This window comes from Cyprinus carpio, chromosome A10 (genome assembly GCF_018340385.1).
Source record: "Cyprinus carpio isolate SPL01 chromosome A10, ASM1834038v1, whole genome shotgun sequence".
Classification (NCBI taxonomy): Eukaryota; Metazoa; Chordata; class Actinopteri; order Cypriniformes; family Cyprinidae; genus Cyprinus; species Cyprinus carpio.
The window spans coordinates 18,485,202-18,500,023 of NC_056581.1; the positions used below are offsets into that span (position 1 = coordinate 18,485,202).

General features: G+C 35.3%; 1 protein-coding gene across 3 annotated transcripts in view; it reads left to right on the top strand.

Annotated features, from left to right (window-relative positions):
* The window catches only part of pi4kaa (phosphatidylinositol 4-kinase, catalytic, alpha a), a 41,918-nt gene extending 35,111 nt beyond the window's left edge, over window positions 1–6,807 (top strand). For all 3 annotated transcript variants that reach the window (XM_042765612.1, XM_042765615.1, XM_042765613.1), the window contains exons 46-56: window positions 123–193; window positions 328–400; window positions 477–547; window positions 637–746; window positions 1,976–2,080; window positions 2,169–2,294; window positions 2,445–2,565; window positions 3,201–3,360; window positions 4,061–4,150; window positions 4,300–4,383; window positions 4,470–6,807. In XM_042765612.1, coding sequence (XP_042621546.1) covers window positions 123–193; window positions 328–400; window positions 477–547; window positions 637–746; window positions 1,976–2,080; window positions 2,169–2,294; window positions 2,445–2,565; window positions 3,201–3,360; window positions 4,061–4,150; window positions 4,300–4,383; window positions 4,470–4,521 — 1,063 coding nt within the window. In that variant the 3' untranslated portion in view covers window positions 4,522–6,807. The remainder of the gene's footprint in view (window positions 1–122; window positions 194–327; window positions 401–476; window positions 548–636; window positions 747–1,975; window positions 2,081–2,168; window positions 2,295–2,444; window positions 2,566–3,200; window positions 3,361–4,060; window positions 4,151–4,299; window positions 4,384–4,469) is intronic.
* The last annotated feature ends 8,015 nt before the right edge of the window (window positions 6,808–14,822 follow it).

A 14,822-nucleotide genomic window follows, 5' to 3' on the forward strand; every position in this document is an offset into this window, starting at 1 on the left:
AGTGAAACCTGTCTAGTCTGAGTCATAATTTGAAAGCCATATAGAAGAAAGTCATGCACAATATACCTTGAAGGCACTATAAGTAAAGAGAATATACAAAAGCATGCTGTTCTTGTTTCCAGGCCTGTTCCTAAAGGAGATGAGAGGAAGAGAGCGTGTCTGAAGGCGCTGTCAGAAATCAAAGTTCAGCCAGGTCAGCAAGCGGTCAATTTAAGATAAATCTGAATAGCTGTTTGTGATGAATAATTGCGCTTTAAAAATATAACATGGGTAATTGTGTCATTTTTGTGTGTTTTCTGCTCATGACTTTTCTAACGCTGTAATCAGGATGCTATTTGCCAAGCAATCCAGAAGCTATCGTTCTCGATATCGACTACAAGTCAGGAACACCTATGCAGAGGTATCGCAAAACCTGTTCACATGCTCTCTCTTCACATGTGATTTATGAGCTCATTAACATTCCCTTGTTTTCACAGCGCTGCTAAAGCTCCTTATTTGGCAAAATTCAAAGTGAAGAGGTGTGGAGTTAGCGAGCTTGAAAAAGAGGGTGAGTCGCACAGGACCCGGACCTTGAAGCGGTTGCAGAATACATGTCGTTTCTGTGTGATCAGTGCGATGTTGTCTGTGTGTCTGCAGGTCTGCGCTGTCCGTCTGACTCTCAGGATGAAGGTGATGAGAATCCAGAGACGGCGCAAAAGGTCTGCTGGCAGGCGGCCATCTTTAAAGTGGGCGACGATTGCAGACAGGTCAGTATCATGGGAAACACCCTTAATCATGTAAAGGAGGGAATCTCATGAAATGCAAAATCAAAGAAAGAAATTAAAATTTATAATTTTTCAAATCAATAAGATTTTGTATATTGACAATATTTTCATGAAAAAAAAAAATAATAATAATATATATATATATATGTGCAGACGCACACACACAGACACATACACGTTTTACAAGAAGGAAATTAAAATGTATAATTTTTCAGACCATTAAGATTTTGTACATTGACATTATTTTCATGAAAAAAAAAAAATTATATATATATATATATATGCAGTTTTTAAGTGTTTTTTTTATTTGAAAAAACTTGAAATTTCTTATTTATTTCTTGTAAAATATGTAAGATATGATAATTTAAAAAAAAAAAAAATTAAATTATATATACAGTACATTTTATAAAACCTTTTATGTCTGTATTATATTTCACTCAAAAATATATATATATATATGTGTGTGTGTGTGTGTGTGTGTGTGTGTGTATGGTTAAAACTTAATTTAAATATAATTATAATTTTAAAATATAATTAAATTATAATAATTATTGTTAATTTCAGCTGTTCTGTTAGGTGTCACCACCATATTTGGAGGATATGTTGATTATATTATATTTTTCAGTGTAAAAGAAACCATCTGAAACCATTACAGTAATGATAATTTTATGGGAAATTCTCATATAAATTCATATGTGACCCTGGACCACAAAACCAGTCTTAAGTGTCAATTTTTCGAAATTGAGATTTATGCATCATCTGAAAGCTGAATAAATAATCTCTCCATTGATGTATGGTTTGTTATGATAGGAAAATATTTGTCTGAGATACAACTATTTGAAAATCTGGAATCTGAGGGTGCAAAAAAATCTAAATATTGAGAAAATCATCTTTAAAGTTGTCCAAATTAATTCTTAGCAATGCATATTACTAATCAAAAATTAAGTTTTGATATATTTACAGTAGGAAATTTACAAAATATCTTCATGGAACATGATCTTTACTTAATATCCTAATGATTTTTGGCATAAAAGAAAAATCTATAATTTTTGCCCATACAATGTATTTTTGGCTATTGCTACAAATATACCCCAGAGACTTAAAACTGCTTTTGTGCTCCATTTAAGGTGTCCAAGCTTAAATTGTCACGATAATTTTGAATTCATATTCACCATTAAACTGATTCAGTAATTTTGTTTCTCTGGTATCAGGACATGCTCGCCCTTCAGATCATCGGTCTCTTCAAGAACATCTTCCAGCTGGTGGGTCTGGACCTGTTCGTGTTCCCGTACCGTGTGGTGGCCACCGCTCCTGGAGTGAGTCTCGTTCCAGCTTCCTGTCAGACGTCATGTTCCTGACCTGCTAGAGTTCTGCTTACCTGGATTTCCTGTTTGGTTCTTTCAGTGTGGCGTGATTGAATGTATTCCGGACTGTAAGTCCCGCGATCAGCTCGGCCGGCAGACTGACTTTGGCATGTACGACTACTTCAGGAACCAGTACGGGGACGAGTCCACGCTGGCCTTCCAGAAGGTGACAAACATCTGCTTCAGTAAATTTTAATAGATTAGATATTATTGGTTTTTGCACAGAAAGCTGACGTTTGTATTGAATTGCTTCTGCAGCTCTGATCATTTATTTCTTATGCATCTCGTGTAATGTCTCTCTCTCTCTCTCTCAAAGGCTCGGTATAACTTCATCCGCAGTATGGCCGCATACAGTCTGCTGCTCTTCCTGTTACAAATCAAAGACCGACACAACGGCAACATCATGCTGGACAGCAAGGGCCACCTCATCCACATCGGTGAGTCAGGTTAAACCAAACTAGCTTAACTTAAAGATGCCACATTCTTTGGTAGCATTTTATATCCATATGCAAAAAATGCATAAATGCATATATCCACTTATAATGTCAGTCATGTTTTCTTGCAACATAATTTAGACTATTTACCTCCCTTTTGTCTATTAATTTATTTAAACAGGCTGTTTTTGTTTTTGCACCTCTTATGATTGGCTAACCACAAGTGTCATTTTAAACATAAAATATATGTAAAATATAAAATAAAAACTACGTCAAAATAGAAATAATATATTTATATTCTGTTTTGGTTTTTATTAGTATTGTGAATTAGCTTTTATTCGTATACTTTTTGGTTTTATTTTAATTTTAGTTATTTTTTGTGCTTCTGCCTATTTGTTTTTTCTTTTTAAATATTATTTTTTAGGTTTCATTTATTTTTTATTTTAGTTTTAGCACAGTTTTAGCTTTTATTTATATCCAGTTTGTAAATTTTTTTTGCTTTACCTTAAACTTATTTCAGTTAGTTGCAAAGGCAGCATTTTTTTTTTTTTAGTTTGTTTTTCGTCTAATATTGATATTTTATTTAAAGGTAACGACAGTAAGCCTGTTTGTGTTTTATGTGTTTTTGTGTCCTGTAGACTTCGGCTTCATGTTCGAGAGTTCTCCGGGAGGAAATCTGGGCTGGGAGCCCGACATCAAGCTGACCGATGAGATGGTGATGATCATGGGCGGCAAGATGGAGGCCACACCCTTTAAATGGTTCATGGAGATGTGTGTGCGCGGATACCTGGCTGTAAGGTGAGACGGCCGCTCTTCAATAATTCAGCATCCTCCGAGATGATGGATTAGGTCAGACGTGAGGACATGAGGGTGTCTGGGAAGAATTTGGCTGCCCTCGGTGGGCAGACTCTGTCCCCTGCAAACCACCCCAATATTTTCTGATTGCAAAAGTATATTATTATAAAATAAAATTAGAACTAAAACTGAAACCATAAAACATTTCGGTTACTTTAAATAAATAATATAAAAATTAAATAAAATATTAAATATTTTTTTAACTTGATGAAAAAAAACCTGTATTATATATTTAAAAAAAAAAAAACTAATAAAAAAGACAAAATCACAACAAGATTACTAGATTAAAAACCAGTGTCATTATAGTATCAGTGAGATGCTACTAGTTTTTATTTTTATATTTTGAATTATTTTTTATATTTTTAAAATTAAAAATGCATATATATATATATAATTTATATAGATATTAATATAGATATATAACTTACATTTTATTTATACTGTATTATAATTTAAAAAAATTGTTACAATTTTTTTTAAGATTCTGAAAATAATTCTAAATATAAAAATAAAAGCTATAATAGGATTTCGTTGATACTATAATAAAACTGGTTTTCTGTCAGTAGTTTGTTTATAATGAAATTTGATATATATTTCATGCCTTTCTAAACCCTTCTATGTGTGTTTGAATTCTTTCTCTCAGGCCGTACATGGATGCTGTGGTATCTCTGGTGACATTAATGCTGGACACGGGGCTGCCGTGCTTCAGAGGACAGACTATCAAACTCCTGAAGTACGTCACTGAATATCAAATCATAATTTAATGCTCTGATCTGGGTTAGGGTCATCTAGTATTTATTAATATTTTATTTTTAGCTAATAACAAAAATGTTTTAATAGTTTTAGTTGACGATAATAACCCTGCTGTGTTGTATTCGGCAGGCAAAGGTTCAACCCCAACATGAGTGAGAAGGAAGCCGCGGCCTTCATGATTAAAGTCATCGAGCGCTGCTTCCTCAGTAGCAGGTAACAAACATCACCTTGCCACACAATAGTCAAAGAAAGTGTGTTATTGTGAACGTTTATGGTGAAACTGTGTTTCTCTGATACAGGAGCAAAACCTACGACATGCTGCAATACTACCAGAACCAGATCCCATACTGAGACCGGCCTCGGATTGAGATCAGTAGTCATTATCAGTCTATTACAATCCTTTATGACGAGCACTTTATAGACCGGAATAAATCACCTGCTCTGATTGGCCCTGATGGCGGCGTCCAGGCGTGTCACTTCCTGTCCGGCTGCCTCAGGGCCTCTCTAGTGATCCGCTGTAGTCCAAAAGCTCCATGTTTGTCCTCTGATCTCCCTTTAAGGCATCTGCCATGACGGTTTGTGTGTGAATTTTGACATTCCATGCGTAGAAATACATCCTTTAACTCTACTTGAATCTTTACTGGGTTTAGTCGCGTCTCCCAGGAAGCCATTTCTAAGACTATGGCACAGATTGCACTGTAGATTACGTGCCGTCAGCAAATGACCTGTGTTATGCAATACTTCAGTGTTGGTGTGCTGTATCTCGTCTGAATGGGTGAATCTCATGAAAGCTGTCAAGTATGATTATCACAGTTTTGCAAGAAAATCGTCTATTTTTAGGACTGTTCGATTTTTTGCGTTTTAAACAATTCCGTATTTTAAGCATAAATGTCACTACTTAGTATTTATACATCATGGTGGTATTTGTTGTACTGCCTTTAATTTGTTGATTTAAATAAAGAAAAATTACAGCATTTTGTTTACTATAATAAAGCAAAAATTACTGTATTACAGAAAGTACACTGTCTAAATGCATTACAGTAAAACTGCTTGCTTGACTAGAATAATGCTAATAATGCAACGTTCCTAAAATGATTTTTTTTTTTTGCATTATGACTGTGCACAGCACATTTTAAAACAAAATTTCACATTAATGTAATGCAAAATGTCACTGATATTTTTACATCATGATGGTATTTGTTATACTGCCTTTAAATTGTGTTTAATAAAGAAAAATTCCAGCATTATTTTTATTATAATACAATAAAAAAATACTGTGTTACACAGAGTAATGAATATTACCAAAAATTAGTACACCGTCTGAATACATTATTTAGAATTGTGGGAAGATTGGCAAGAATAATGCAAATAATTCTAATAACAAAAATAATGAAAAATATCTTAATGCTCCTCAAAATGACGTGCATAGCACATTTTTAAACACTTTCACATTAATGTAATGCAAAATGTTTCTATTATTTTTATTTTCTGCCTTTAATTTCTGTTCACTAAAATTAAGAAAAAATACAGAATTTGTTCAGTATAATACAACAACAACAACAACAAAAAAATACTGTTACACTATGAATCCTGATTGAAAGTATGAGAATTACTATTTTTGTTTTATTTGTTTTTGGCAGTGTGCACATTGTACATTTTAAACCGTTTCTCTTCGTGATTAATATAATGCAACAAAAACAACACTATTACACAAAGTCATGAAAATTACAAAATAACTAATACACTGAGCATTGCATGCATTACACTGAGAATTTTGGGGGGAAATGTTTGCTTGGCAAGAATAATGCAAATAATACAAATAAAAAAATATATAATGCAAAGTATTTTAATGCTCCTGAAAATAGGCTTTTTTTTTTCTTTTATGTAAAATATGGTTTTGATTTTTGGGTGAATTGTGAGCTGGATGTGTTTTCGTGAGATTCACTCAGATGTCGTTTGTTTGTTTAACTCCTAACAGGGATCTTCAACCCAAAAAGACGATGTGTTTTACTGACTTAACGGAATATCTGGTGTCATTCTGCATGTGTTTTTAAAACCATTGTAGATGTAATTTCATAGCGGACAGAATAGGGCCTTGCTAGTATTATCTTCATTAGACGGATTTGCTGTATAGTTGCTGTTCTTCATATGCTGTCATAGTTGCGCTGGTTTTTTTCTCACTACCAGTGAATAGATTCAAACTATCTCTGCACATCAGAGACAAAAGCTTTAGTCTTATGAATAATTTTCCTTTAATGTTACTCAAAGATGAGAAATTATTTTAGCTGTATAGAAACAATAGATTATAGAAGCTTTGTGTGTATATGTGTGCGTCGGATATTTGTGACAATATGGCAGAAAATTCTTAATTTCTTTCTGTGTTTTATTTGGATCCGTGTTTTCATTGATATGCATCACCATTGACAATCAAGTCGCTTGTTGAATTGTGTTCTGTGTGAATCCACTGACATGTCTGTTAGTGAAAAACACGTCACTGTGTGCTGGGAACATTTCTTAACCTCATACGCCGTTTGTCCGCATTTGCACTTTTAACATTTCATTTCTGTCCGTGTAATCAATCAAATGTATCTGTGAACAGAAATGGACCTGAAATCATCTATTAAAATGTAAAAACTGTGCTGCTTCTAGTCTTTGACGCCATCTATTTGAAAGGTCCGTCTGTAATGTACGATGATTGCGTTCCATTATTCATCGCTGAACCCGATCCTTTGTGTGTTTTACCTAGAGGACGCTTTAGATGCTGTATTAATATTTAATAGCTTGATGTAGCCAGCGGTCGCAGATCTGCTGAACTAATGCTCGATCGCATTTATGCAGCTTTCACATTAAACACTTACAGTCACTCTTTATGAAACAGATCTAAAATCTCATTGGATGAGATTCGTTTGAACACTGTAAAATAAAGCAAGTCTGTGTGTTAGTTTAAGTAAAAGTAAAAGATGTTCTTATGCATTATGCAAAGCAGATTAGCAATATGATAAAAAAAAAAAAAAAACTTCTGCCAAGAGCTTCAAACGAGGCTTTAAGTGAAAGTGAAGTGACATACAGCCAAGTATGGTGACCCATACTCAGAATTCGTGCTCTGCATTTAACCCATCCAAAGTGCACACACACAGCAGTGAACACACACACACAGACAGCAGTGAACACACACCCGGAGCAGTGGGCAGCCATTTATGCTGTGGTGCCCGGGGAACAATTGGGGGTTCGGTGCCTTGCTCAAGGACACCTCAGTCGTGGTATTGCCGGCCCGAGACTCGAACCCACAACCTTAGGATTAGGAGTCAAACTCTCTAACCACTAGGCCATGACTTCCCCACAAGTTGCCTAAAGAGTCAAAAATCAGTTTTATAAAATGGCCAGATGCACATCATTTGAATTCTATATTGATGCACCTCTGTGTTTGAGTTTTGAATATTTTTTCTTTATTGTAATATTAATTTGCTAGAAAGCATTTCAATAGTTTATAGATAGGCCAATGAGCTAAATTATATGGATGGAACAGTTCCTGCAATAAATGATTTAATTAATGAACATTTATAGTTTTTATCATACTGTTTTTATAATACACTGCCGTGTCATTTTAGGATCGTTAATATACTATTATGGTTTTTGTCAATACATTTTTTGACACTGTAAAGCTGTCAATCAGTAATGTATAAAGCGTGATACAAATAAAGGTGACTTGACTTTTAAATTGGATCTTATTTTTAGATTTTTAGGATTTCACTTTAATTTTAGTAAATATGAGTATTTTTAAATTAGTTAAAATTAGTTTTTTAAAATGTGTATTTGAAAAAAAAACCTCAAAATTAGTTTGGTCAAAATTAGCGATGTTGTAAATTTCCTACCATATATATTTAAAAACTTAATTTTTGATTAGTAATATGCATTGCTAAGAACTTCATTTGGACAACTTTAAAGGAGATTTTCTCAATAATTTGATTTTTTTTGCACCCTCAGATTCCAGATTTTCAAATAGTTGTATCTCGACCAAATATTGTCCTCCTAACAAGCCATACACCAATGGAAAGATTATTTATTCAGCTTTCAGGTGATGTATAAATCTAAATAAAAAAAAAAAGACCCTTAATGACTGGTATTGTGGTCTAGGGTCACATATATGTATTATTTTTTTTTTAATATATAATTATATATATATATTTTTCTTTTTTTTATAAATGGTATATGATACAAAATTCTAGAATTAATTCTTGAACTGAATTCTTTAAAGTGCCATGTGTTGTTCCTCCAGAGCACATTGATACTCTGGCAGTGTTTTGTAGGTTCAGAGAGAGATCTGAGCTCAGACTGGTTTGTAAGAGAGCTGTAGCACAAGAGCTCCTCTGAGCTCCTCACTGTCTCCAGGAATTCCACTTCCACATCCATACATCAGTCGGAATACTGGATCGCCATGGCAACAGTTCCCTGAGTGCTGCGGGTGGGGGAGGTGGAGGGTGGGCTGCAATAAAAAGGTGTTGCCACTGATTTCTCAAACATGCCCATTTATTCTCCACAGGGTAATTTCAGAAAGCGCAGTTCAGCCCCTCCCTGCTGCCCGTGATCCGGCCGGAGGCGCTTCAGGGTGGAGGGGGGTCTGTTGCATAAAGAATGCGACAATGTGTTTCATTGCAGGTTTGGCGCAGAGACCACAGAGGATTCGTGAGCACCGCACCTGTAACCGCATTACCTGCAGCAGCAACACTGAGCATTAGACCGGGTTCAGCTTGGACTCCGGTGAGAAGCTGCAGAATGGCTACTCTCATTTTTAATGAGCTTAGAGATTATGGGCTTTAATGTGTAGCTGGTCGTCATGACAATGTGCCAAGAATACTTTACACTTACACATTGATCCTTGAGATGCCAAACACTTACTGACAATAACAATATCCTGAAATAGAGCTAGGACATTTCCTAGCCTTAGATTTGGTCATGAAGAACCTGTGAATATCAGGCAATTTCAATTGTGATTTCAAGGACTGGTAAAGTCTTAAAATGTCATGGAAAGATATTTTTTATGAGTTGTGGTATTCTCTTGGATGGAGGTGGAGACTAACCGGCAAGAAGAGAAGAAATTGTTGAATAATGTCGTTATTTTTGTTTTCTTTGCACACAAAAATTGTTCTCATGTCCTTACTACGTTTCTGGGCCTTGAACGTGGCAGTTCCCTTGCTGTCTATAGAGAGTCAGAAAGCTCTCGGATTTCATCAAAAACATCTTAATTTGTGTTCTGAGGGTCATACGGGTTGGGAACGAAATGAGGGTGAGTAATTAATGACAGAATTTTCATTTTTGAGTGAACTATCCTTTTAACTATCCCTCTTATTAAAAGCCATCAAATTCATAATTACAACATTTTTAAATTACCCCATAAATGCAGTGTCAACTGCACATGATAATGCAACTGCATTCTGCATTCAAGAAAAAAAAAAGATTTCTTCCTTGTGCAAAATATTATCCAGGTCATGGTGAGTAAAGGTGAGAGCGGAGGGTGAAGATCCGGCTCATCCCAGTATTACCGTAGTATTATCAGACCTCATTGCATTGTCTTAAGCACGTAAAGGAGGGCGAGACAGCAAGCGTGGTCTTCATCAGACCCTCTGCTGTCTCCAGCACATACAAAACTAACACAACATGACAGTGATGAATGTGCCGGAGCACGCTGGGGCCGCTTGGACCCTTTGTGAATCTGCATACATATGGTGGGGGGCCGACCCATGTGACACATTAATGTAAATCAAATGCACTTGACAGTTCCTGATTAAAAATGTTGTACCTAGAGGCCAGGCTTCACTGGCGCAGGTAAAGACACTGCATTTTAAACACTGCAGTCAAGTCACCTTTATTTATATACCCTAGCACTTTATACAATACAGATAATGTGTAGTGCTAACTGTAAAATGTGAGCCAAAATCATAAAAATTAAAAAAAACAATCACAAAAAAAATAACACATTTATACAACTGGAATTGGTAGGTTTTTGTTAAATGTGAGCCAAAATCATCACAATTAAAAGAACCAATGACTTAAACTACTTTAGTCTGTGTGCACTGAATTTATTTTATACACGAGTTTCACAATTTGAGTATCAATATTCTAATTTACTGAGATGCACCTGTAAGTTATGATCAGTGATTATATCATTTAAGCCCTGAAAGGGATCTAATGTACATTAAGCCAAGCTTTATCATTTGTTTTTCTGTATTATATGTTTTTTTTATTTGTTGAACATCAATTAAATTGTTACCCTTAAATTTTTTTGGACATTTTTTGTATTTGCTAGTTCGGGGAACAGACACAGTCTCTATAGTATGATATCTAGGTGAAAGAGTCTCTATGTGCTGAGAATTAACTGACTTCTGTGACGTGAGGCCGCTAGCAGACGGTCGGTTCAGCCAGTCTGTCTGCTTCCTGACCTGGGCCCCAGTTATTCAAGAACAAACAACAGGTCAGGTCTGCCCCAAAAACTTGTCCAATTGTCTATGAAACTAATGTTATTCTGCGGGCACCACTTGGACATCCAGCCATTGAGTGACGACAGTCTGCTATGTATCTCGTCACCACGGTAAGCATGGAGGGGACCAGAGCATATTACAGTGTCTGACATCGAACTTGCAAGTTCACACACCTATTTAATGTTATTTTTAATCGGACATCATGTGTCGATGTAAATAACAATCTTACTGAATTTACATTTAGCATTAGTCAGCACTTTAAAATTTGCCAAGATGTCCGGCGCTCTGGTTCCTGGTAAGCATGGTGGCTAATGCTAAACATGACTGTGTCTCTATTTTCATGTTCCGTAAAATAAAATCGCCATTAACTGAGCCTGATTCATCAGGTTTGTCATTGTGTGCGTCACTGAGTGGGGAGAACCCATTTAATGTTTTAATTGAATGGAAGAGTAGTGTTTTGTAATGCGTCAGTCACCCTGCTGTGGGGGCTCTGCAACCGGAACCGAAAAACTGAACAATGTACGGGACTCGCTAAGCTAGTCGCATCCAAAGCATCAACTGTATAAAACAATGGACAGAGTGTCCATGATGTCACCCATAGGTTTCTGAAGAGCGTTCAGAAGTGGGTGGAGCCAGCCATTACCATCTCGGCAACGTGTCACTGCCCATCACTCATTAAACATAAAATACACTGTAAACAAACCACAAGCAACCCAAATGTCAACAAAATTGAAACACACTTAAAAAATACAGCTTGACGTGATCAAGTTAGCTCAGGCTAAGGAGCTAATGCTATATTTTTACTTTTTATACAGTCTATAGTTTTAGACTACAGCTAATCACACTCCGTCGGATTCCGGGGTGTAGTAAAGTTTTAAATAAAATTATAAATAATAAATAAATTATTTTAAATAAATTAATAAAATTGTATTAGAATTTCTCATCAGGAAACATGGAGCCCAGACTTCTTGGACGGTCTGTTAGTACAATTAACCACACAGCAAGCCATATTATATGATAATTGTATGAAATAATCCTGAAAAAAAGAAAAAACATGGCAGAGATTCCAAATTTAGTGGCTGGATTAGCTGTGGTGACGTGACGGCTAACAGACAGCAGACAAAATTTAAACAGATGAGTCTGCAATCCATCTGTCACTCAAGTGGCCACGCCCTTAATTATGCAGAACTTTAAGGCTTAATATAATTTAAACAGATGAGTTATTAAAAAACCCACCATCAACGCTCTTCACCCACCTCAGTTGTCATGAAGGGCAGAATTAGTTATATAGACCAAAACCTTTTTTTTTTTGTACCAGGCAGTAAACATTTTTTTATGCTATAAAGTTGCCATTTTAACATGGGGGGGGGGGAGTCTATGGGATTGACTCCCTTTGAGCCAGCTTCTTGTGGCCAGTCGATGAAATTGCAGTTTAAGTCACTTTCGTGATGGATTCAAAAGAGCGACCGTAAAGCCATATCTAAGGCCCTCACATTCTTACTATCCTCAATTAATTTTTGGATGCGTGTCTTTAGTTCTGAGATCTTCTCTGTCAGCCTGACTATTTCCCTGCATTTATCACATGTAAATCCCTCACAGCTGCTGACAGAGAAAGCTACACTAAACATGTGGCAAGCAGTGTAAGTGACAATAACAGGAGAAGAAGCCATTACTCACCGTGATTGCTGAATGATTTTGACTTACCACGGTTGTTTGATGAAAAACGGAGTGAGAGATCAAAAAAACGGTAGGCATGAATGACAAGCTAACAGGCTAACAGAATGCTAATGCACTGCGCTAGCGGTTTAGATAAAAAAGTGAACAATATCAAATTAGTTTGATAGATAATATCAGAATTATGGTGAAAATTAAGTTATATTTTAGTTGTTTAAACAACGGAGAGTGATAGTAAGATATAGATTCCAACAAAAAGACAGAGCTACAGGTAGCTACAATCGCAAAACCACACGGCAGACAGGAACCGGAAACAATTAAGTTAAAAACTTTTTTGTTTGATAAAGCATTTAATACTTGAAGCATTTTCCATTGTACAGTACTGTTTTTATTATGCTAAAGCACTTTCTTTTTATGGCATTATACAAAAATTTTAATTGTTTTTTGTCTTATTGTCTTTAATTTTGTTGTGTGTGGTTTTAGTTGTTTCTAATTGTGCTATATAAATAAATTGTCATTGTCAACTAACATGAACAAATAATCAACAGTACATTTACTACAGTATTTATTATTCTTTGTTAATGTTAGCTAATGAAAATACAGGTGTTCATTGTTAGTTCGTGTTAATTTAGTGCATTAATAATGTTAACAAGCACAACTTTTGATTTTAATAATGCATTAGTAAATGTTGAAATTAACATTGGCTAAGATTAATAAATGCTGTAGAAGTATTGTTCATTCTTAGTCATGTTAACTAAAGTAATTAACGAATGTTAACTAATTAACCTTATTGTAAAGTTTCACCGAATAAACAAAATTAATGTTTTTGAAAAGAAGACTCTTCTGCTCACCAAGGCTGCATTTATTTGATGAAATATAGAGTAAAAACAGCAATATTGTGGAATATTATTACCGAAAATGTTATTATTTAAAATATCTATTTGAATATATTTTAAAAATGTAATTTATTAAATTGATGCAATTTGCTGCTCAAGAAACATTTATTTTTATTATTATTATTATCAATAATTAATGCTTCATATTTTTGTGAAAACCATGATAAAAAAAATTTCTGGATTTTGTGATGAATAGAGAGTTCAAAAGAACAGCATTTATTTAAAAATAAATCTTTTATAATATTATAAATGTGTAAAATGTCACTTTTGATCAATTTAATGCATCATCCTTGCTGAATAAAAGTATTAATTTCTTTCCCAAACAGATCACAAACTTTTCAATGAAGTGTATATTTGAAAAACATCTATTATATTACATCCTATACTTAATAAATAAAATTAAAAATGTATTAAATTAAATTATTTAAAAAAAAGGAAAATAAGCTCATTTTACAATTCTTGAAGATGGCTGAGGACTGAGTTAGGCAGCTCATTCCACCAGGAGGGAACAGTTAATGAAAAAGTCAGTGAAAGTGACTTTGTGATTCTTTGGGATGGCACTACAATGCGTCGTTCACTTGCAGAACGCAAACTTCTAGAGGGCACAAGTCTAAAGTAATGAATTTAGGTAAAGGGGTGCAGAGCCAGTGGTGGTCTTTTAGGTAAACATCATTGTCTTGAATTTTATCATCTGCAAATTGATGAACATGTGACATGCATACTTCGCAGCTCTTGTAGAGATTATTTTGCAGCCGCATTCTGGATTAGTTGTAGAGATTTGATAGAACTGGCTGGAAGACCATTGTAATAGTCTAGTCTGGACAAATCAACAAATATAACAAAAAATATTTAAGCAGATTAAGAAAATAAGCTCAATTCAAAATGATAAGTTTTTATATAAATATGCAAACCTCACACTAAGCATGCATACATCTTCATATGCAAACACATTTTCTTACAGGTCATGGCACCAATTTCAGCATCCTGCATCTTTCAAAAATCCACTGTACCTTTGAATTACCCAGTCTAGCATCATCATGTGCGACAAAGAATAAAGAAAAAGAAAAAAAGGCATCAGAATTTCACATTAAACCTTTTTTCTTCTCCCTGTCCTTTGTGGCCCTTCAAGCTCAGGCAAAGGAGCCCATTATGTGTTGCCCTAAAGCCTGTTTTGTAAAGCGCCATGGCACAGTGTAAATAGAGCGTCTTTCTCTCTCGGAGAGGCTGCTGTACGAGTCTATGTGAAAGGATCAATATGCTAAACTCGCGCAGTGCCCACCACCTGTAGGGCCGTTTCTTTTGGGCCGTTGCTCTGTCAGCCTGGCAGTCTGTGCCATTACATTCAGCCCAGTGAAAGAAAGAAAGAAAGAAAGAAAGAATGAATGAAAGAAAGAAAGAAAGAGAAGAATAGACTTGATTCTACTGGACGGGACTGGCTTGGGTGTATCCCCCCTCTCTGTCCTGCATTAATCCAGGGTTGGAGGGGCAGCTGCTGTACTGCTGAACAGACACCTGGTGCAAACCGCCGAGAACAAACGCTGAACGCAACGCTCTTCACCAAACTTTCAAGTAAATAACTCTAAACCAGAACAAACGCTCAACACAA